This window comes from Zonotrichia albicollis, chromosome 7 (genome assembly GCF_047830755.1).
Source record: "Zonotrichia albicollis isolate bZonAlb1 chromosome 7, bZonAlb1.hap1, whole genome shotgun sequence".
NCBI lineage: Eukaryota > Metazoa > Chordata > Aves > Passeriformes > Passerellidae > Zonotrichia > Zonotrichia albicollis.
Genome location: NC_133825.1, coordinates 34676724 through 34701167, shown reverse-complemented (window position 1 = coordinate 34701167; position 24444 = coordinate 34676724). Strand labels below are relative to the sequence as shown.

At 35.4% G+C, this 24444-nt stretch overlaps 1 protein-coding gene across 4 annotated transcripts in view; it reads left to right on the top strand.

Moving 5' to 3' along the window:
• Positions 1 to 24444, top strand: part of PLCE1 (phospholipase C epsilon 1) — a 136557-nt gene that overhangs the window by 40299 nt on the left and 71814 nt on the right. For all 4 annotated transcript variants that reach the window (XM_074544987.1, XM_074544988.1, XM_074544986.1 and 1 more), the window contains one exon: positions 22388 to 22679. In XM_074544987.1, coding sequence (XP_074401088.1) covers positions 22388 to 22679 — 292 coding nt within the window. The remainder of the gene's footprint in view (positions 1 to 22387; positions 22680 to 24444) is intronic.

Sequence of the window (24444 nt, the reverse complement as noted above, 5' to 3'; positions counted from 1 at the left end):
GTTTATTTGTTCAGTCATGGTGCACAAGAGGGAGATATAATTGTACATGGAAGCATTCATGGTGTGTTTTATTATTGGAAGTAATGGGCTACTTTAGAAATATTTTTAAAGATTCTTCTTGACAGTAAACTTGCTTAGAGGAGACTCAACAGACTTACTATATGTGACTCCAGACTTCATGGAGTTTTTTTTCTCCTTGTAACTGAATTATTTCTCAACATTCAAAGATAAATAATGTTTAAAAATATAGTAGAACAAGTGTTCAGCTTATTTGCAAAAATTAGAGTTGAGATGTTATTTGCACTGTGGTATTATACAGGCTTCTTTCTGAACTAAGCTACTTTGGCACTTTTTTGTGTTGAATATTTAGTGAAGAAAGAGCACTTACAGTCTTGTTTAACAGTCTTTTAACTGTTTCACTGGTCAGGAAACATACTCAGTAGAGCACTGCTAAAATGTTGACAGGCTTATACTTCACATGGTCTGCACTCTTGCAGAAGCATATGTATGTTATACTTGGAGTAAATTCTCTGGTTTGTGCTATGAATCTTACTGTGACTAAAATGTTTTGTATGATTATTTACCCTCAGAAAGGCCACAGCACTTCAAAAGATTCAACAAACACTGGTGTCGAAAGTTGCTTTGAAAAGAATGTTTTCCATAAACTTTTAAGCATTTTCCACATGCTGCTTTCTCCCCCTGAAATTCTGAATTACTTCTATCATATTTAAAAAAAAAAAAAAGGTGTTCTTCCCATCCTGGTTAAATGATGGTCAGCCAAAGGAGGAGCCCAAAGAGAGGTCATAAAAAAAAAAAGTGCACGTGTATAGGTATATTTTCCTAATGATTGTTGGGGAGAGTATTTTTATGATATTTCAGGGGTATTCAAGGATTCCTTTAGGCAACTTGTGGTGAAGCCTTCCTCCATTCTTCCAGCTGAAGAGTGCAGTTAGGGAGGCCGGTCTGCTTCCGTCCTGTGGGACCAGGTGGAAGGGCGAGGTCTTTTCAGAGGCTTTGCGATGTCACGTAGGTCCAGATCCCATGTTTGGTTTAGGACAATTAGGTCTATGATGTATATATCAAACCTTAGTTTTCCGAGATATCCAGTGCCTTGCCAGCTTGAGAATCCTCAGAAAATGGTTAAGGTTTGGTTTTAGTGTTTTGCTGAATTTCTTCTACAAACCAGAAAAAATAATCTTTTCCTGAGGTGAATTTGCCCATCATGGAGCCAGCCTTCCTGGCTTTTTGTGCTTATATGGCTTGAACAGAGATGATATTTTCTCTTGGATAGTCTTATGCCATGACACTTACATTTATATAAATATAAACAAAAAGAAGGGGGTTTTTTGAGCAAATTATCTTAATATAAAAGATCTATTCCATTTGATTTGTGTTGTTGATTAAAATGTCCTTTGTCTTCATGTATGTATTTAAAAACATTTAAAAATCTGTGTCTAGTAAAACATTGCTCTTGGCAAAAGGATGAAAAGAAACATTTTTTCATGTAAAAAACATTACAAACACTAAATAGAATAGATTGTATAAAAGAAAATTTAAAATGAATTTTTTTTTCAGTCTTCAATACTATTTATTTAAACATGTTTAGGCTTTAAAGTTAGTCAAGCCTCAAAACACCCTGTGAATTTTAAGAAAATGGAATGTCACTCCAACTCTTTACTAGGACCTTTTAGATTTAGATTCCTTGTTTAAAAAAACAAATTTCCCTTTTACTCTCTATTACTTGAATAACATTGTGGGCAAAGCTTTTTTCTTGTTTATGTCACTATCAAGGCTATAGAAAACAATTTTCCTACCAGTAGGTGGAATCAGATGAAAATCTTAATTGTTAAACAGAATGTTGCTGTATTTTCTGATCCAGCTAAAAAAAATCATCTGATTTGCTCCAGTTTTGAAATTCAAAAATAGTAGCGGCTTTCTAAAAAATATGTAGCTCATGAGAATAGAAATTAGACTAATAGAAAGTTATTATTTATATTTAGGAATACTATGACTTTGACACCGATTCCTTACTTGCACTTTTGGAGAGTACTCCTGGATAGGTTAAAAATGTTGCATGGAAGAAATTTCCGTTATTAGTTAATATCTGTGTCTGTTCAGTAGGCAGTTATTCTTCTGGGCAACTTTTTAATAAAACTTTAGAATTAAAATCTTCAAATTATGAATACAAATATAAGATACAAAAAGAATACAGTGCCAGAAACTTATGAACATCTGGATTTATAGACACTATTTTAGAAAATAATTCTGATAATTTTTGTAATTTTTTTGTATTACATTTATTCCCAGACCTCTTATAAAGAAAGTTGGCCAAATAATTTATTTTATACATTCATTCAGAAGGAAAGAGGGAGTAAAGGTTTCCTGGTAGTGTGTACAGTTTCATGTATAGTGTGTATAAAGTTTTGGCAGTGTTAACTCTTAGTTTTACATTTAATTAAGGTAGCAGGGTTGTCACATATATCTCTTCTGAAAAATCTGAGATTATGCACAGAAGAGTGGCTGATTCACACACCAGTTTATCTTCATCCTGCTGATTGAAAGAGGTGTGGAATCCTTTGGAAAGCTCAAGCAGGAGAAAAAGGTTTGTCCAGCCTTGTTGTATTCATGGCAGTTGAGGGCGAGTTGTTCAGCGAAGAGCAAGATGCTGAAGTTAGACATTACAAATTTCCCTTCTGATTCTTACTCTGTTTTCACTTTGAAAATGCTATTTACATGCTCATTTTTTCCATGGGTTCTGTATTTGTAAATCTATAGTAGTTTTATGTACTGATTTTGGGGTATAGTTTGTTTTCCTTCTGGGTGTTTTGGAAAGTGAATGAAAATATTCACCCACCCAGTACTTGTGAAACTTTTCAATAAACTTTAGAAATTAGGAATTATACAGCAAAGAAAATGTTAAGGTCTTTAGTGGTGGACAATGCAGATTTTCCAGCTTGTCTTTGGCAGATATAAAAAGTGCTAGTTAGACTTCAGTCTTTTTTTTTTTTTAAATCTGCTAAAATTGTCTCCCGCATTCTTGCCTTTCGTCCTTCTTTACTGTAACTTTGTGTTCTGGAGAGTTCCCATGTATGTTCTAGGAGGAAATAATTTTTCATGGGAATGTTTTTCTCCTTTCACCAAGGACAAGATTTCCAGGGATGGTTTGGATCAAATCATACAGAATATTTGTGATGGAAAGTATAATTTACTGGAGCTCAAAATGCAGCTTACACTTTCTCTGTGAAAGGACAGGGATGTTTAATGTATTGCAAATGCATGTTTTGGTATGGACACAGGTTCCAAAATGTTTGAAGAACGAAAGCCCTCAGGGAGAAACCTACACAGACAAATTCATGAAAGGTATGTGGGAGAACTTGTAACACCAGAATTCTGCATCTGGGGTTTCCAGCTATGGGACAGACTTGGCAAGCAGACCAAAGGGAATATGTTTGTTGTGGTCTTTTTTTTTCTTTCCTAGGATGTATACTGTAGTAAAATTCTTTGCAGATATGCACTCTCTATAGTTCCATTCAGACAGAGAAGCAGAAAGCTAATGAGTTATGGATTTAAGGATTTGTAGGAAATACGGAGTTTGCTTCTGTTCCATAGCACAAAGTTTCTGCTCTTTGCAATGTCAGAGAAGGTCACTGTGATTAAAGCTATATTAGAATTGACTGCTCTTAATTAAGAGGTCAAATAATCAGTCTTTTGCAGAGATGGATTGTTCTCTTTGGAAGGAAAACAAAGTTGAGTAATAGGGTACCTTCACCTTTTTGTCAAGAAAATCCCACAGCTGGGGACAATGTCAGCTTCTCTGAAAACATGTCACACCATTTATGACTTGTGCTGGCACAATGAACTCTTAACTCTCATCCCTCAGGCATTCGTAGTGGTTTGTTTACCTAAAATTCCTTGATATTGTTGAGAAAACATTGCTTTTCTTCCTTGGACTGAAAGAGCAACAAACCCCAAAAAAGCTGTTGATGTGGGTTGGAGGGAACAATGTTGTTCATCTGTTTGATTCCACAGATGAATGGGACGTCTTGTAAATGCTATTAGGTCCATATGTTATGAGACTGAAAAATACATGAAAAGTGTATTTGACAGGAAAAGCATTTGGTTTTCTTGCTGACCCTGTGCAAAGATGAAGAGAGCAAGGATGTCTTAAGGGTGCCTGACTCCTGACAGTGTTAGTCATGCCAATACTTTACCTCATGTCCTTCAGGTGATACTGGAGTTCCTGGTGAGAGCTTAGAAACAACTCAGAACTGACAACTTAAATGAATGTAGACTTGTCAGCTGCCTCCTCTGTCTTCCTTTTTTTTTTTTTTTTTTGTGTGTGTGTGTATGTATGCACAGGGACACGCTTCAGAGTGCTGTCATTTTAGTTAGATTGACAAGCCTACTTGTGTAGAAAATATGTTCCAGACCAGAGTGACATGATGATCTTAAATTCAACTGATAGAGAACATTACCAGACTATACATGGAATTTAGATAGTGTTGTGTTTTTCTACACAAACCCTAAGTCCCCAAAAGAAGGAGAGAATTTCATTGTTTATCTGCCAGAAGTGCACTTAAATTGTATTTGAATAAATCTGTTAGATTATTGTTTTGTTGGGACTGCCAAGAACGGATTGGCTGTCTTGAAGTATTTCTTTGCATAGTGGATCATGCTGCATATTAAAGAAGCTTAAAAGAAGAAAGCAGTTTCTGTGCTAGATGGTATCAGGGTTCACGCTTTGGATAATGATGTGTGGTTGTAGGCACTTAGAATTAAGATTTTAGTATGGACAGCAGAAGTTAGGAATTTTTAGCAGAAATTAGGAATTTTCAGTTCAAATTACATCTTTTTTCAGGCGATTTTTTCTAAATTCTCAAACATTTCTGCAGCTTTTGTGGAGTAGTAGCTATAAAAGACTATGAACATAAGCAGCACACAGTATATATAGGTAAAGCTGCAGATAGGTAGAGCTGCTTAGCTAAATCCATTGTAAATTTTAAATTTTTTTTCCAGTTACCTTCTTTGAAAATCATTTTGCTAAGAAATCATTAATGTCTCCTTTAAAACATCCATATACTTGAAAATGTCAATTCATTCTGAACTAAATGCCTGTAGCAAACTTCACTTTTATCTTGGAATAAATGTCCTTGTAATTAAGAAAAACAGTTACAACTCTTTGTCTGAACTTTATCATATTTATTCATTATATTAAGTTTTTTTTAATTCAGAACAACAATTGTTCCCCTACTTTACAGTGGAAGTAGAAGCTGACACTGAGACTGGAATGAATGTAGTAAAGATGAGCATCTTTTCAGTGATAATCTCCCAGTAAAAGTAGGGCCACCTGTTATACAGAAAGTGGTTTTGTTGAAACGAAGGAACAGGATTGTCATCTGAGATGTCCATTATTTAAAATACTAGCAGGTAGAACATCCGCTGACATTTCTCTCTGTTTCCAGTATAACATTGGCAGGCTGCTAAAGGACTATAGCTGGGTTTTGTGACTTGTAGTTTCAAACATTATAATAATGGTAGGGAATTTCTTTGAGGAGCTAATCTATGTTGCAAACCTCAGCATGGTTCGAAGTCTGTACAACATATTTTCTGTAGGAGAGGTATCTTAAAATATTTATATGATATGTCTCTACCAAAGGCTCTAGATTTTGACGTTTCAACAAAAGTTAATCACGAGGAAGAAAGCAGAAGGCTGAGTGTGTACCTCCTATGTTGTCGTACTGTGTAGAAACACTCATTATTGGGCACAAAATAGGCAAGAAGAGACTACAGCTATTTGTCTCGCTCATTACCCATATAAACTCTCCTTCCCTTGTTGTTTTACTGTTGCCCTTTTGCTCAAAAGTAATTGATCCATCTCTGACTACAAAAGATGCAATGATATTGGTATATGTGGAAGAGGTGTTTACGCTGTTCTTTTCCAAGGGGTTGTCTTCTACAAATCTGTATGGGAACAGTGAACCAAATTTTAGAAGATCCTAAAGGCGTCATGCCTTGTCAATCAAAAGTACATTTTCCCTGAATATAACCACTAAAATATTTCCTCCAGCGTCTAGCACTTGAGAAAGTAAACCGGAAATTGGTATTAGGGAGGTTGGATACTAAAGCACATCTTAAAATTTCAAAGCAATACCAGAGGATCAGTTATTAAACAAATTATTTTTTTCTAAAGAAAAGTCCTTCACGTGTAATTGTTGTATGATATTTCATTATTTTTAGAGAAATAAAAGATTCTGTAGAAGAGTTTATTTTATGAATCAAAAGCATGCTTCAGTTTTGGAAGAGTGAGATAACTGCATTGTAATGCCAGAGCCTAAATACTTAAAATGGTTCTAATGTATTGATCTTTGGGGTGTTTAATGACAAGGTGTTAAGAAATTTTATAAATTTTTTTGTATAGCCTTAAGCTACTTCCTGCTACTTTTGCATTACTTGCCTAGATGATCTTGTATTTAAAATTGATAATCCTGATAAATATAATAATATTAAAACATTTGTTATAGAGGTTTTTTCCAGAAATCATTATATCTGTTTTCTTTGAACATAACGCTCTCTGCCATGTGCATTTTTTATGTACTTACTGCTGTCTGGTAATTATTGTAAAAGAATACTGAATGAAGCTATGATGTTTTACTAATAGTTGGACATTTGACATGCTTTTTACTTTCCCAGCATCCTAGCATGCAACTGTAGCTTATCTTTTAAGAGTTTTTCTTCTGTGTGTTTCCATAACTGTAGAGAAAGGTATCTTAAAGACAGTAAATGGTGTATCATGTTATTTAAAAAGAATTCAGAAGATATGCAGCTCTCACATTTACGTCACACGTTCTGCTACTCAGTGGTTCTTCAAAACTCCTGCTAGTCAGTGGTTTTCCTACTTTTACCATTGTCATCATTACCTTTATCACATGCTTCTTTTTTTTTCTCCCTTCCATAACTTGTTATTCTCACCTATAATCTTTTTTCAATCAGTGTTTGTTCAGAGATCAAGTTACTGAAGAGCAGTATTTGAGGGATAACTAAAGAGTAACAAGGCCCACTTCTGAGATAAAGTTAGGCAGGTTACCAGATACGGAATTATTCATGTTTATTTGAAGTGTGACCCACATTAAGGACCCTTTCTGGGGAAAACCACAAAATAGCCAGTGTGCTGCAGAGCTTTCATGTTGGCTCCATCGTGTATCTTTAATTAACAAAAACAAGGATTTGTAAAGCTGCTTATTTCAGTTCCTGTACTAGCAAAAATTCTCCTTCATCTACTTTGTGTTCCTCTGGGACTCTCTAAAAGTAGGATACAGCTGTCCTTGGAATTTTTAGGCTTGCAAAAATGACTTGTGCACCAGGCCTTTCCTTTATAAATTGTGCCCCCTTGTGAAGAAATATGGTGGGTCAGTAGGAAGGACAGCATGAGAGCAGAGCAGTGTGTGGCAGCCTCAGCTGTGTGCTTGGGAAGTGATTCTGGAGGACTGCAATTAGAAATAATCCTTCTGTTTATATAATTTGTCTCAAAGTTTTTTTTCCTGTTAATCTGTACATTTTCTGCAGTAGTATAATTGTATTAGTAGCTTAGAGGTGAGAAATCTAATGTGGGAAGAATCATTTTACTTTTGCTTACAGTGAGTTTACATCATGCCAGTGACCTTATTTTCTGTATTTATAAATACGTTTTAGAAATTGCTTCATGGCTGGCATTGTAAATTAATGTTTTCTGTAAATTCATACAATACCAAGCACAATGCAGTGCCTTCAGATAAATTTAGCATGGCATCATTTTATTTGCAGTAATGTAAACACAAACTCCAGTAGACCTGCAAAATTAAACATTAAATGTATCAGATTTTATTATCTCTGTGTCTGTGATCACTTTGAAATGCTTATGGAGTTTTAACAAGGAACAAATTTCCACAGACTGTTGGGAAGTAGACTTGTAGGAGCTGCGGAGGTGAGGCAGCCCCATGTGCAGTGCGGCCACGGGATTAGGATTTGGCAGCAGAGTTCTGTTCTCTGCAGGCTCTCAGGCAGCCTCTGTAGACGGGAACCGGCTGTCACCGGGGGCTGCTGAAAGGCAGCCTGCACTTTCTGCTTCTGTTGGCTTCTTTCAGTCTCTATAAGTTTGGTCATTTTTCCTGCCAGATGGTATGATATGGATATGGTGAAACACAAGGGAAAAAGGTATGGTTCATGTAATATTAACTGTTAAAAAGTTTTTCTTACTCCAGGGATAATAGGAAAGCTTTCCTTCGCCAGAAAGAAGAATGTAGTGCTGGAGAAAAATATATTCTTGCTTTATTAAGCGAGACATTTCTTTCTGGAACAACTTTCTTTTCAGTCAGTACTTATCCTGTTGTTGTAAACAGTTAGTAATTTTGAAGAGTCTGTGTTGTTTCCTTTTTATTTTAAATAGGGGTACTGAATGTGAATGTTTACTAGCTTATTGCGTTTAATTGATTGTAAAGCCAGAATTTTAGCACATAAAGTTATGAAGTCTACTTTTTTGCTTAGTATTGGGCTCTAACTCTGTAAATAATGTAAATATTAATTACATACATTTATTTTTCTTACTTTATTGTTTTGATAAAATACTTAGATGTCATTAGTGAAGTTGACATTAAACCCCCCAATGAATTTCGGACTATTACTGTGACTTGATGAAGAAATATTACATGTACAATAGGATTTATAGAAAACACTGGATATTTTTTAGTAAAGAATATTGAAATCATAAGCAAAGTATGTAAGACTTGTTTTTTTGAACATGCAGTAAAATATAAATGGAAAAAAATTCTGTAGCTATTGCTTCACCCAGTGTAATCAATACAAAACTGTTCAGTAGAAATGCAATCAGGATGACATTTGATTATGATGTATATTTTTATAAATGCTAAAAATTTGGTTTTGTCTTATTTTCCCGTCATGTGCATGTGAAGCTAAAATTACACTACCCACTAGTGATGATAGAGAATTGTTTCATTTTCTCAAACAGATGTTGTACTTTTAAATAGTGTATAAAACTTGGAAATTGTCTAATGTTTAAATGTACTGGATTAGTCTTCCAGTAAAGCAATGTGTTTCAGGAATTTAAACTGAACAGTGCTTTTGACTGGAGAAGCAATTTATTGTGTAGGTTGGTTTATGGGGCGATCCAAGTACCTGCTTGTGAAAAATAACAAAATACTGTTCTTTTTTATACATGAGCTCTCATGATTAGTAAGAATAAGTTGTGATGGTTACACTTAATGAATGCAAACTTTGTATCTCTGTGACAACTTTTCTTACTTTCACTTAAATAGCAGGAGTTTTACTTTTCTGGTACCTTGTAGTTTCGTTATGTTCAAATCAAATGACATGGGAAGATTAGGACAGAGCTTTGGGGTTTTAAGTAACGTGTCCAAATATTAATTTGTTTTTGTGCTGCTACAAAATCATAACACAAAGGGGAACTAAAGGTTGATACATTAAAAATACGTTAAATCGTATGTACTATGATAATGTTTGACAGCATTAGGTTGTGGGACCTACTCTCCAGGAAGCAGAATAAATGCATAGGAAGATAAAAGTTCCTGTTTTAAAGTGTGTACACAGTGATAGAAAGGTGAGTTGTGGGTTATACAGATAGGGCATTTTACTAAATTACCATATTACTAAGTAGCATGTAAATATGGGCTTTTGCTGATATATTAGTAAGTCTAGGGCACTAATGTCCTGTAAATGAATAAAATACACAGTCAGCCAGTCAGAAGATTTAAGAAAAGAATGACTGAATGTTGAGTTACAGTCACACACGTGTCAAGCGTATATTGAAGGAGCAGTTAGCAAGCCCATTCTTAGTTTATGGAATTGTATTTGTTGCCATCTTTATTTGTTCTTACCTTTCTATTAATTTAGAGAGGGGACATGACTCTCAGCCAGCGTCTTTTTTGTATCAGTCATTTTAATAAAACCAAACTAGTGCCCAAGCTTTACATCTTCCATTTTCATAAGTACCTAGACCTCCATCATTGCGTCAGTTTGTTTTCATGTGGTCTTTACATCTTCATGAGCAGATTTCATTATAGAAGAATGCGTTAGTACAGTTTGTAGAGTAACTTATGGAATCTAAAGACTGAGTTTGAAAATAGGTTTTAGAAGTACAGATGGAAATTACTTTTTTGCACCACGCAGTTGCCCTTTGCAGTGCCAGTATTGCAGTAGGTTTACATATTTAATGTAGATTTGGCATTTGATGAGATTTCTGTTATAAAAAGCATATGTAAACTTTTCCGTCTACGGAATGGATTGTCCTTGATGTGGTTCTGAGAAGATAGGAGCCTGGAAATTATCTCTCCTTGTTTATTCTGTTCTACTGTAAAGATCCATTAGATCTATCTAATCTTTATAAAGTACTGGTTTTCTGGGGTTTTTGTCCCTGATGTCACCTTAAGTTTTTATCATAGCACTGTTTGAACAAGTCTTCCTGCTTATTCTCAAAATGATGATCCTGTGACAAAACTGCCCTCTAAAGATCTTAAGAATGTACTTGTCAAGTTGAAAGTATTTGGGACTTGAGTAAAATGTTAAGCTACTGCTAAAGTTTCATTGAAACGTATAATGCTTTCTACGTTTTTTTTGTCTTTCTATGATAGTTATTTAAAACAAGAGCAAACAACCATTTTTGCTTCATAGTTAACTAAAACATCCATTGCAAATTTTCCTCCCTCAAGTACATGAATAGTTTGTTATGTACATGAAAACTTGCTGCAGTTAATTCAAAACAAACCTGTACTCAGCTCTCCCAAAGCTGTTAAAGAGCACTATTTCTCATTAAGGTGAAGCTTTTGAAGTTTAAAGAATCCTAAATTTGGCTCATATACTTATAGATAAATAAGTCAAAATGTGTTCAGAACTGGTGTGGTAGTATGAAAGAGAAGCTTCTAATAGGAATCTAGGTTTTATCCTTCATTTTGTGGGGCTAAGCATACACACAGATCACTTATGCATGCAATTCAGTGTAATATAATTGCAATTTATAAAAATGATTACACTGAGCAGAGTGGCTATGAATTTTGGTAAGGAAGCTGTTGTATATACAAAGTTTAGTTGAAACTAATGCTAAAGCAAAATAAATCTCATGGATGACTAAACTCTAGTCCCTGGGTCTGTAACAATCCCCAGAGAATAAGGAAAGTTAGTTTAAAATATTTTTGTTCATCTGGTCTTAAGCCAGATGCCTTAAATTCTGAAAATCAAGCCTCCAGTGACATTCCACTCCAGTGGGAAAAGAAAGGAGAACATATACTCTGATCCTGCAGAAACTTAACTTCATCAACAATTAAAAAGTGTAATTTAAATACTGAACTACTGTGCTCTTATTCCTTCTCCCTTGTTCAGTCACTCCACTTTTTCATTCATACTCATTCTCTTAAAACAAGCATATTTACCTTAAAAACATGTTTTAAATGTGATGAAGGAATTAGAATTTTTGAAAATTGCAAAACTTTAGATTTAGATTATCTATTTTGTGATTTTCAGTGCAGTTAAACTGAACTGGAAATATAATTAATGAATCAATGCCCCATGTTTAGATCTTGGACTTGGCTTCCAAAGCTCCCTTTGGAGACAGCATCAATTATAACTTAATAACAATGTTACCACCCTTGCATCATTTTAGCAGATTTGGATGATAATTAAAAACTCTTTCAGTGACAATTACTGCCATAGATTCAGTTTGATTCCAGTATACAGTTGTCTTAATGTACGTATGGCTATTAGTGTGTATTCAGTATCTATCATCAAAAGTGTTTCATAAAATAGAAATATGATGTGAAAATTGAATGTATGGTGTTCTCTAGAACAGTTATTTAAGGGCAACAGGTGAACACCCAGCTGAGCTGGCAACAAGGAAAACAGGAAGTTATTTTTTAAGTTGCTGCATTGTATATTAGTTCACAGTGTCTTCACATGTATAGCTTTTCTACGCTTCCAGATGCAGTGCAGTCTTCCTTAGCAGCTAATGACCAGAGAAGATGAATAGTGTTGAAGGTAGTGCCTTCTTGATCCAAGAAAGCAACATAAGGAGAATTGCTGCATTGTACCGTGATGGATCATTGTGATCGCTTAGTTTTAGCTGAAATTTATATTCTAAAAATTTACAAGATAGCCCTTTTTTATTCTTATCTTTTTGTAGGGGTTGTTATTAAATGTTCATTGTAAACAATGATGAATGAAGACTCACTTTTTATCAGTAAATTATGATTAAACATGTCACTTCAAAGTTAAGTTTGAAATATCAATATTCTCTTGTGACTTTGGGCAAGGAATTTTGCCTTTTCTATTTCTGGGTAATTTTTAAAAAAACCCTTAAAGTGGAAAATGCCTCTTTATAGAACAGAGTTATTTTGTTTCATGAAATCATGTTCTGTATCCTAAAAGTCTATCAAACAATTCAGTCATGAAAACTCTGAGAATTTCCTGGCCCCGAAGTACTATCCAAAATAATCTTATAATTATTCATGTGACCCTATGAACCCAACAGCTGAAGTAGAAGCAAACAAATAAGCATGGATTCAGTGTCTATAAAATTAGAAAATGAACTAGATTTCCTGTGCTAAGGAAAACGTGCTCTTTTATTAGCTGTATGCCATGGGTAGGATGCATAAACTTCACAGCTGTAGTAATCTGCCTACCAATCTTTTACTGTAATATCAGTTAAAATTGGTTATAAATAAAAGTATTTTGCGATACAGCAAGGTTCTATTGCACTTTACATTTATTCAGTCCTTAGGTTTCTGTCTACATATCTGAACTATAGACTGTTTCTGATAGATGGGCTGAGATCCATCTTTCAATGTAATTCCAGAATGTAAAGTACAATAAAATCCCATTATGAACCCTTTTTGATGCAAATAGAAATAGTGATTGTATAATTAGAAAGGCAGTTTTATTACATGTACTTTGTGTCTGAGCTTTGGCATATTTACTCTGAGCTTGAGATCTTAAGCAATTCTGAGCAGTTTGTCTACTTACAGGGATGCAGCATTACTCTGTAAAAACAGAATTAGCCAGCTCTAGGACCTTTAACCCTTGCCACTGGCTATCTTATGAATTTTAATATGAGAGACATGGGAATGGAACAGACTGTGTGCTTTCTGAATCAGTTATAAGTATACATATTAACAAAATATTTTTAAAGAATACTTAAGGCCAGAGTTCGGCATAAGCAGCTATAGTGAACTTTGACAAATAGATGAGATTGTAGAAAGAGGATGAGAAACCAAACTTGTAAGGGATGGTGAGATACGGTCTTCAGCAGCCATAATTTTTAGGTTTTTCTGTTTGATTCTAAGATGATCATGTTGACAGGAGATCTCTTAAGTGGTTTTTTTTCTCTACTGTATGTTACTCCCAAACCTTATTGTCAGTTTATAGATCAGGACTATGCCACTAAGCTCATCTTTCAAAGTTGTTTAAATAATCAGTTCACATGAGTGGGAATGCAGCTATTTTTAAATGTGTGAGTTCTCTGGAAGCTTTTCATCAAATGGGAAGAATACAGTTGATATTAAGGTACAAACCCATAGAGATTTCTGCCTGTATCTGATGCGTGTCTGGAGTTTTTGTTTGTTTTTTAGAGAAAATCTAGACTTGCTATTGCTCCACATACAGAATAATAGGTGAAAAAAAAAACGTGGGACATTTGGAAGATGCAGTGATCCATTGTAATAGCAGCATCCTTTATGGTTTGACTACCAAAGACCTTTCTACTATGATGAAAGGAGGAATTTAAAAATGAAAATATTAACCTGTCCTGAATTGAAATTGTTGCATCATGACACATTTAATATTCTAACATCTAAATTATTTGAGTGAATTATTTCTGTCTTTCTGAGAGTTTTAAGCCTAATTCGCCTATTTTAGGTAATGTACATAGCTACACCAAACCTTCAGAATCAAAAATTCAACTTGCTAATCATCCTCTTGTTTTAAATACTTTTTATAACATACCTGTGAAGTTTTATATGAATGCTTTTTTTCCATCAGTAAGGTATATCAAAAGTCATTATTAAAATATATTTTTGAACAGCGCTTATGTGTGTGGTACTTATACTTTTATGTTTAAAACATAGTAGGTAACAAGCTGATAACCCAAGAAATTCCAGTCCACATGCTCAGGTATTCAAAGACATGATCCACTTAAGACTAGTAAAATTATCAGCTTTTCAATAAAATACCCAAGGTGTGCATTAGTTAGGTGGAGATTACGCAGATGTTTATTTAAAGAGTAATTTAATTTATTTAGTTACTAAGGCAGCAATTTTTTTCATAAATTATGTTGTTGGTGAAAGTTTGGAGGAAGTAAATAAATACTCAGGAAATAAAACGAATACTGGCTGCATGTAGAATTAACAAGGGTAGAACAGAAAATGTTTAAAAGTTATAAGTTGCAAAGTACTATAAAAAGATAAAAAATATTTAAAACTCAGGAAGTGAACTTAGTAATAAAATAATTAAAAACAATATATTTTTTTTTTTCACATACACACTTGTACCAACAGAGGTGTAAATAACTGACTCCGCCGGAAATGATGTTTCGGCTTTTTCCTAGCTAAGATTACAGAGGTTTCTCTCAGTGGCAAAGGCATTGTTTCACATTGCTGAAAAGTGATGTGAAGAACTCCTATTTTGTGTTCTGTGTCATCCTTTCATTTTCTCTGTAATCAACTTGAAATTTCAAGCGTTTATGAAAAAACTTCCAAATTGCAATTAATGCCTTTTATCAGCCTCTGTTTTATATCTTAACTTGATTCTTCTTAGTAGTTATTTGAATCGAAAGTGTAATACCTGCCATAAAAAGCAGGACTTTCTTGGAGTGGAGGTACTGTTTTAAATCTGTATCTTAATTAGATCACCCTGCTTTTTCTGTCTTCTAAATCTGTGAAGTTCATCTTTCCTTTGGAAAAGGCTATTTAATACTGTTACCTTACAGAAATGGAAAATAGGTAAGTAATAGCAACCAAGTTTTTATCAGAAGTAAAAATGATGACTTGTTGGAAGTTTCGATCTTCTGTTACAATTTCTGTTCATAAATCCAAATGTCAAATTAATTTTTTTTAAAACTGTGTCATTATTTCCTGATGATAAGGAATGAAAAAAATTCTCCACTAAAGGCGTTTGTCAGACACCAGAACTGAGTAGGGGTGGCTGTTAATATTTCTGAATAATGTTGAACTGTACTTAAGGATTATTGCCTGTGCAAGATAGTTTGATCCTCATTAAATTCTGTTTCTGTTCTTGAAATTATCTCATCCTTAACAGGATGCAATTCATAAAAAATATTGGCTGGTGAGGTAATGCACATTCTGTAATTGCAATCGAAGCTGTAGAAAGTTCACAGAACATCACTTAATGAATATTAGTGTTTGGGCACATCTGTGCTTGATCGCTCTTTTGGCAGCCTTCCAGCTGCCACTGCCACTGATTTCCATGTTCCCAGGGTCAGCTCATCTGTTCTCTGTGTGTCTTCTGCTGCTCTGGGCCACGTTGCCCATTTACAACTTACTGTGTAGAACTGAATACTCAACAGAACTTGCTGTAGAGTAAGTGAGCATTGTTGCTCTGTAGCACAATACTGTTGTCTTGTGCTCTGTGCTGACATTCTGTCAGCATCTTCCTCATCCTTGAAGACAGCACAAAAGCTGGAAAGGTTTTTGAGAGCAGAAATTGCAAAAAGGATATTGGCAAGACAGCTGCTGGAAGGGTTTCTTCTAACTTGCTGGAACCTGAAGATCATTTGCAGAAAAGGAAAATATCTGGGTCTCCCACAGTGACTGCATCACTGGACGTTGGAAAAGCTATGTGAGTATGCTGGAAAAAGCATTGACTCCTATGATGAAGAGATGCCTGAAGCCTTTTATTGCTTTCCCGTGATCTGTTCTTTCCTTCAGGTGTGTAAGGGGACTGGACAGGTATGTGCCCTACCCCAGGGAGGGCAGCTTCTGTTTCAATTGGGAGATTTATTCCTACTGTAAGGAGAAGGTGAAGACAACATAGCATTCCTTGTATGTTATGAAGTACATTTCAGATTATACCATGACACTGTATCCTCTTATTTTTTTCTTATTTTTTAAAATACAGTACACTGTTTCAGTAGTCTAGGGATACTTTAAGGAACTTTTCCATTACAAAAACTGGCATCGCAGCAGGGAAGTTATTCCATTTTAACACCATGTGAAAAAACATAGAAAGCAAGATATGAGCAAGTTAAGATATAGACAATACTCTTACTCCGTGCCATTCTTTCCATTTTTGCTGAATTGCATATATTTCACTGTGAATATGTATTTATAGCTCTAGTTTTCTTGCCGATTAGTTATCAAAATAGCCCTTTACTGCTATTTCTTAAGCACATATGCAAACCTGCGCCAAATGGCTGTGTTTCAGCAAAACCTTCAGGTGGTGGTAGTTCTTGTTCGCGTGTTGGTGAAGCTGCAGGCAGGCTGGGTGGCAAGTGCCACTGCTGAGTCTGTCAGTTCTGCTTGGTGGGGCAATTGCTGGCTTGCAAAGCCACCTGAAGGGTGATGTTCAAATACATCGTCAAAAGCTGTTGAGTATGAAGAAAGGCATCATAATATGTAACCCTTTATTTGATTGCATTTTATTTTAATCTGGGATGGCTGTTTGTACTTTGAGAATGTTGCCTGTTAGCCAAAAATGTTGGATCATGAGATGCTGGGAGAGGATCTGTGAGTTTGATGCCAGCTTGCAAAACTGCCAGATAGTTGTCTTTGTGTTTGCCACAGGGAAAAACTGTAATAGAGTCTCATGGCAAACAACAGATCAGAGAAGCTTGGGAGAGGTAGTTGCCCTGGTTTCAGGTAGGGTAGAGCTTTCTTCTTAGTAGCTGTTACAGTGGATTTGGAATGGAAATGGTGTTTCATCTCCTGCTGGGCTGGACAGTCAAGAGTCTCTCACAAATTTCAGTGGTGCTACAATTTAGAAGAGCTTACAGTTGAGTGATTGCATTCATCCACTTCATCTGGAATAATAAGTTGGGAATGAAATTTCGTTGACCACAGGTTTTATCATAAACCTTGCCCTGCTTGTTCTTGTAAATACCAGAACTCCGTTAGACACATAGCAAAAAATTTCATCAGCTGTCCTGGTGTGTGCTTATTTGGTTACAGGCTGCTGAGTACCACCAAGAAGTTAGTGTTCTAACAGTCCAAATGTCTGACTTTTGTACTCCAAACACTGAAAGCCACTTATCAAAATGTCCAGTTTCTTGAAAGGATTTCTGAAGACCTCACCTGTTCGATTGCTGAAGTGAACAAGACTTGCCAGTGAACAGAGCTGAGAAATAGTCCTGACAGAGCAGACCTTTCTGCCATTCTCAGCATCCTCTTTGTCTAACACAGTAAAATCCCTCGGCTTTGAACAACCTGCACAACTGTTTGAGATGTGGCCTCTGGCATGTCCTCTTGAGAATATCATGTACACAGTAGGGAGAAAGATAAACATATACACTATTGTAAGGATAACAAAAAATGTATTCGGTGTTTAATGTATTTCAGTTCTTATAATTGATACATAATCAGAAATTGTTGCAAGATAATTAATGTTTTAGAAAGACCTTGAATTAAAGATTTGTACTTTAGCAATGATCTTGAAATGTCATGAACTGATGAGTGGGGGTATGGTCATAACCTGAATGAGATAAAGCTGAGAAAATCCAGTGTATTTCAGAAAATTAACTGTCAGCAGTACCTGTTTTTACATTGTGCTGGAGTACCATTTTGGAAGACATAAAACTGAAATATTGACCAATTCTGCATTAATGCCTCATTCACCCAAGTTCACCTTGCATATTAGTTTCTTTCTGACAAAGGTGTTTTATTGCATAGCAGACTGTGCTTCTATTCCATGCTATATATGTCCAATATATAAATGATATAATGATGGAATAAATACATGATAGAATGATAAGTAAATAAATGATAGAATAAATACATGTAAACACAATTGGAGTAGTCCTTGGTCATGACTTCCAGGAGACCGCTGTTAGCTTCATTTGACCAATTTTAGTAAGAGTTTTCTTCTGAAAAATCTGCAAGGCCAAAATGAAAAATCACCCACAGAATTTCCTCACTTTAATGTAATTTTTCTTGGAACAGAACAAATTTGAAAAGAGCAACATTTCCTGTTCTGTTAATTGTGTTTAGGCTTGTATGTTCTGTGAAACCTTTGTGTTTTCAAAGGAGATGTTTAAATAATCTTCAGCACATACACTCCTGAGAGTTATTACTTGCTAATATACCACTATGGCTTACAGGCATTTGAAAATGCTTTAAAAGTGTGCAACAAATGAAGGTAGGCTGCTGTCAGCATCCTCCATCACAGAAGTGCTCTGCAGGTGAACAGCCAGGAAATCAGACTGAAATGTGTTGTACAAACTGAACACATGCACACACCTCCTACATTTCAGTATTTAATCTTGATCATTCAGGATATCTTGATAGATGTGTTTAGAGAGTGTTTGGACAGATGCAGTGAAGTATTAAAACCTCATTACCCTTTTGTATCATATTTTTACAATGTAGTAGCAGTAAGCGTAATTTTTCATTACTGTTCTTTGCAATGAAATTCTTGGGTACACATATTCTTCTGTACATATTCTGCTGCCTAATAAATGGGACATTTTTAGTCGGCTCATAATTCCAGTTTCTGGGTTTCAAAAGCACAGCAGCAGCTAGATGTTTGACAATATGATAGCATGCTTCCAAGTTCTAAACTAAATACTCGAGGCAGAAAAAATATGAAAAGAGAAACAAAAAAAAGACTACAGTAAGAGATACATGTGAATTTAAGTAAGAAATTGCAATTATTTTTTATGAACTGCTATATCTGATATTTCCAGTACAGCAGTACCCATGAACTCCAGCTTCATTTTGGGGGAATATGTGTCATAAACTGGACAGTAAGTGGCTGCGGTGTTTAGGTTCTGCCATTTCTACACAGTAAAGCTATAGTAATGTTGTGGAGAAAAGGACATATTGCAATTTGCAATTCTGTGATGATTAAACAGGAAAAAAAAAAGATTGCAAGAGAAAACTAAGGTATAATTTCAAGGCTAGCATAAGTTGCTTGTTCTTATAGTTAATTTTAAAGAGATTTTTAATATCTTAGCAAAATATGTCTGTCGTCACTGTAGGAAACTTTTATTGCCTGAAGGTTATCAGTAAGTTAACTTGCAGATACCATTTTAAGTTACTAGAAGCAAAACTGAGGGGCTTTTAAAACTAAAGTTTTGATGATTTATTGCATACATTATTAAGAGGTGAATATTCTATTTTGTTTCCATGCATTTTCCAAGTATGGACTTGGTTGTAAAGCTGCAAGGATGGAATTCTGTCTGAATTTAATCTTTATTTTAATGCTAATTTTAATTTTTGAGTTGGAGGACAGTTTTCTCTACTAGAAATCAGAAATATTGTATGTTGCAAGTAATTTTTATTTTCTTTTTACTTACCATTAAAATCTCCTTAAACAAGAAAAGAAAGTAAAAAGCTATTGAAGCCATAGTATGCTTTTATTGGAGTACTGGTGTATTACTATATGGAGTTTCTGGTTTCATCTTGTTTCTTTTTTTAAAAGTGTTGTGTGTTCATTACTGAGTGTTTAGTATTGCAAGACTTTCAGAGTCAGATACTGTCCTGAGTTTCTTTTGAGTTACTGTTTTGTATGCAGTAAGTGAGACATGGCAACATCAGGCTGCAGATGGTTTTGAAATCTTTAATTTAATATGTAAGGCAAAAGTGAGGCTTGGTTTTCTTGATGTGTAGCTTTCAGTTCAGTGCTGCATCTTACTCTTTTTGGTTTACATTCATTTTTAATTACATTAATCATTCTTTGTTAGTGGCATGGATCAATAGGATCTGGATTCTGCCAGGATGAATTGTAAGCTCTGGCTTGGAATAAACTTCTTTGTCTCCCTGGCAAGATTAAGTTTCCCAATTGTGTGTGCAATCTCTCTGAAAGGTGGTTTTCCCTATCAGTTACCTGAGGGATTTGTTGCTATTCTGATTGTTTCAGTTCTTTACAGGGGCTGACAAGTATACACATTGTAAGTCTGTATTTTTTCGTGACCTCATCTGTGTGCAGCAGAAGTAACATGCTCAGAACTTTAACACATCAAAACAAACAGAAGTTGAAAATGTTATGTGATGTGCAAAGTCTTTGGAGACAGCTAGTGCCCCAAAGTCTACTTTACACAGAAGAGATTAACACCATTATTCTATGTATAATCTCTCTGGCAAAACACTGTCGCCTATTTCTGTCAACAAATGGTTTCTTTGCTTTGGCAGCTGAGAGAAATTTTAGTCGTGTAGGCAACAGAACATGCCTTTATAAGTTGCAGAACCCAATTTTAAAAATATTTTGGATGGTAACTGCAGTTTTGAGAAGTTAAATTATATTCATTAACTAAATATTTTTTTTAAACAAACTGAAAAGACTAATTATGTCTACTATGTGTAACACACTCATAGTCCAAAGGTTTACTGTTTCGCAGTACACCTTTTGAAAAGGTACTTGCAGACAGTTAGCTAAATAAAAGATCTATACACATCCCATCCAGGTAAGGCACGCTTTAAAAACACATTTTCTTTCTGAATTAAAGTGATGATGTGTCTATACTGACAGTCAAAAGTCTGCAAAACTGCCAGATAGCAAAGAAAAGAAGATAAGGATGCAGGTGTAATATTTCTAGAAACCTCAGACCAAACAAATTTTGGAAAATCTGCAGGGAAAGGGGAAAAAAGAAAGGTGCCACAGCATTTCATGCTGTAGTGTAGTACATGAGTAGTGCAGTGCATCACAGAAGGTATCTTTTAAAGGGATTGAGTTATATATAACCGTAGTCAACATGTGAAAGTTTCTTTTTTTATCTTAATAAATATGTCAATGTTCTTTTTCAGATCATTGAGTTACATTACTAGTTAATGAATTATTATGTTTTTAATATAAAATTTTACTGTTTTCCCCCAAAGGTGGTTATTACAAAAATTAAAGCTAAAATAACAAATATCTACTTAATAGATTAAATTGTAATTGATTTTCTGCAATTTGTTTACACAGATGAAGGAACCACATCATTGTTCACCTCTTCTGTTAGTACAGGGTCAGGTCCCTCGTGGATCAGGCAGTTGGATCCCTCCTCACTGACCTGGCAGGGTGAATGGCAGGCTTGGGCAGAAGTGATGGGTGTGAGATCCCTGTGCTGGGAGCCCCTTCCCTCCCAGGATCCGTGGCTGGGCACGTGCGTGTCCCGTGGGCAGGGTGTCGGTGCCTCTGACACGTGGCGTGCACAGGCTGTGCAAACAGGTTCTTATCATTTGGCTGAGCACATGTGTGCTTGCTTTGTAGGGCTGGCTGCAGTTTCTGCCATGTTGATGGATAGCTGTATTTTGTTTATATGTGGGAAAGGATGGCAAGCAGACACAAGGCGTTAATTGAAAAAAACTGTCATTAAGCCATCAGTTTGTTTCTTCTGCACATCTTTGACTGGTGGGGATCAATCTCATGAAAATTGTCTCAGCACCTGTCCTGGTGGCAGTAATGCTGACCTTTCCCTGTGTTAATTTTTAGTTTACACTTTGTAATTAAGAAGCACAGATCATTGAAACAAATTATTAATGTTAATCAGTAAGTCAGCATGGAAGAATGCAAAGAATCAAGTCTCCCCTTGTATACTAAATGAAGAGATTTCTTCCAGATTCTTGCTTTGATCATTAGACTCTTTTAAATAAGCAAACATTACTTAGTTGCTAAGCCACAGACTGAAGTTCATTAGTGTGTTATCACAAATATTGGAGAAAGAGTACTAAACCAATATAAGATAGAGGACCTGTGCGTAGGCTGGAAGTAATGCAATAAATGTGAACATTTTGAAGGAGGGTTCAGAGTGATTAAAACCATCTCTGTTTGCAAAACCCCGCCTACTCAGTAAGAAAAAGTGCCAACCCTAAGTTGATCTGTTTTTTTCTGCTACTGATATCTCTAAGGTTTTCTGGAAGTACAACAGATCTAATAGTATTATAAACAATTTTATTCATATTCAGTATTTTAAATGTTGATGAGGTATATTGATATGGGGTTTTTTTAGTCTAATGGTTTTCTTTAGAGTGCTTTTAAACATAGATTGAAGGCCAGAATGGCTTCTTACTTAAATATTCGGTTTGGGAGCCTGACCCAAAATTCTAACAAACCAGTTTTGGATAAGTAGATACTGCAGGTCATTGAACTTCACAAGAAGTCGTGGTCATTTGGAATTGTTTTATATTCAGTATGTTATTCTAAGCAAGTGAACTAACAGTCCATGCTTTTCCATTCTTCACAGATCTTCAGTACAGTGAGAGAAGAGAAGGAAGGAGCAGAAGATATTTTTGAATTTATTCCTCATCTTCTGAGGAAGCTCCCAACATCTGTTACAGACTGTATATACAAAGGAGATGGTTTTTGTGTAAAACCATGTGTAACAGGTGCTTACTGTCAATATCGTGCCACTTCTCAGAGGACTGCACTCTCTAACTATGTAACTGGTGCTTTACTAGAAGCAACTACATCATTAGGAGCAAGAAGTGGTCTGTTAAATATCTTCGGAGGATCAACTGGAAGAACAATGCTTAAAGGTAATGAAGATTTTCTTTTATCTCTGTCCACTTAAAGTATAGAATGAGTTGCAAAATTATGAATACAGATAAAAAAGATTTTATGTTTTCAAATATTTTCCTTTGCAGTCATTATATGAATGGCTGTCTTAGTTTAATAAAGTAAAAATGCAACTAAACTGAAGAGACTTGTGTTACAAAATGTTTCAGGTTTTTTTCTTGTTAGAATCTTTTCTGCCTGCATCCAAATTTAATGCCTAAGCCATTGTTTTTAGGGTGTTTCCATGTGTAGTATTTTTCATTTACCAAGTGCTCCTGCTCATGGGCTGACTTGGTTCAGAACTAGAGAAAGGAGTGTATGCTCTACTTGGTTATTACTGTTGTCATTGTACAAGTAGCTGTCAGCATTGCACTGTATTGTGAAGCATGAACGCTTCGTTACTGGTTTATATTGGTCTTCTCTTGGGTCCATCATCTTTGTAGTACTGGATCATTTCAGATAACATGGGTGCTCTGTGTGTGGAAAGTGCCTGTTGGAAAATGGATGTTGCATACTAAACTTCCATGCTGATCATCTTCATATGTAATAATATCCTCAGTGTGATTTAGTTTGATCTGTTTTGGAAGCTAAACAAAGCCTTCTTAGTAAAAATTCTATGCTTTAAAATATGGTTTTGTACACAGCAGTACTTATATTATTGATTAATTTTTAAATCATGCCTAGAATATTTCATAAGTTACTCAAGAATGTGGAGATCTGTCATCATCTGATAAACCATAACAAAAGGATGTACTATCTCTGTCATGCCGTGGTAGGAGTGATGCATGTGGGTATTATGGCTTGCCCAAAATTTTACAGAAATATGACAAAATAAGTGGAAAACCAGTGCGGTTCCTTAACTAACGCAGATACTGACTTCATTTCTAACAGACAAATAATGGTATAGTTTATGGTCATATATGACTGTCTTATTTTTATCCCAAGAAGTGGCCCTTTCTTGTTTTAATTCTAGGTGAATCAAAGGGTAGAGAGAAGCACTGAAATATTCTATGAAAGACAGGTACAGATGGCAAACTTGTAGCATGTGAATGAATTTCAGTAGTGCCTTTAGTAACGTTACTAAGCGTCATGTACCATCATCTGTGAGAGACAGATACGTACAGTATAGCACCCAATTTTGGTAGGGTTTTCCATTTTATTTTGTTTGGTTTTATTTGTTCTGGGGAGATGAGTGCTTTAGAAAAATGAACAGGAACAGTCCTGTGCTAGCTTGGAAATCAAGATTAGAAGAGCTGAGCCATGTGCTTCAGAGCGGAGTTCTGGAACTGAAGCAGCAGCAATAGTTAGCTCAGGCCCACCAAGCTGCTGATATGGCTACATCTTTTTATGGAGCCTCAGCTAGTGAGTGCTCTTGTGTGCTTTGTGTACTCCATGTACCAGCACACTTTGCACTAGTGTGGGGGTATCTATGGTGACAGTATTACGTGATGTATGTTGTTGGATTCTGAGCCAAAAGATGTAAGACATTAAAAAAATAGTTCAAGATTTTGAACTCAGTTTGCAATTCCACTGATAGCCTGTGTAGAGAGTAGAGACTGGATTTACTGTAGTGGTCTAGGCATGATTTGCTGTGCTGATCTCTGGTGAGGAGGAGGTGTGCTGCAGCTCTAGGATATTGAAATTTTCTGGATGTGGAAGCTTCCTGTTCATTTATATTGTGATGATGTATTATATCTGAGAAATTATAAGAGTCCTCTTTAAAACATTTATATGGAGTGTTACCTG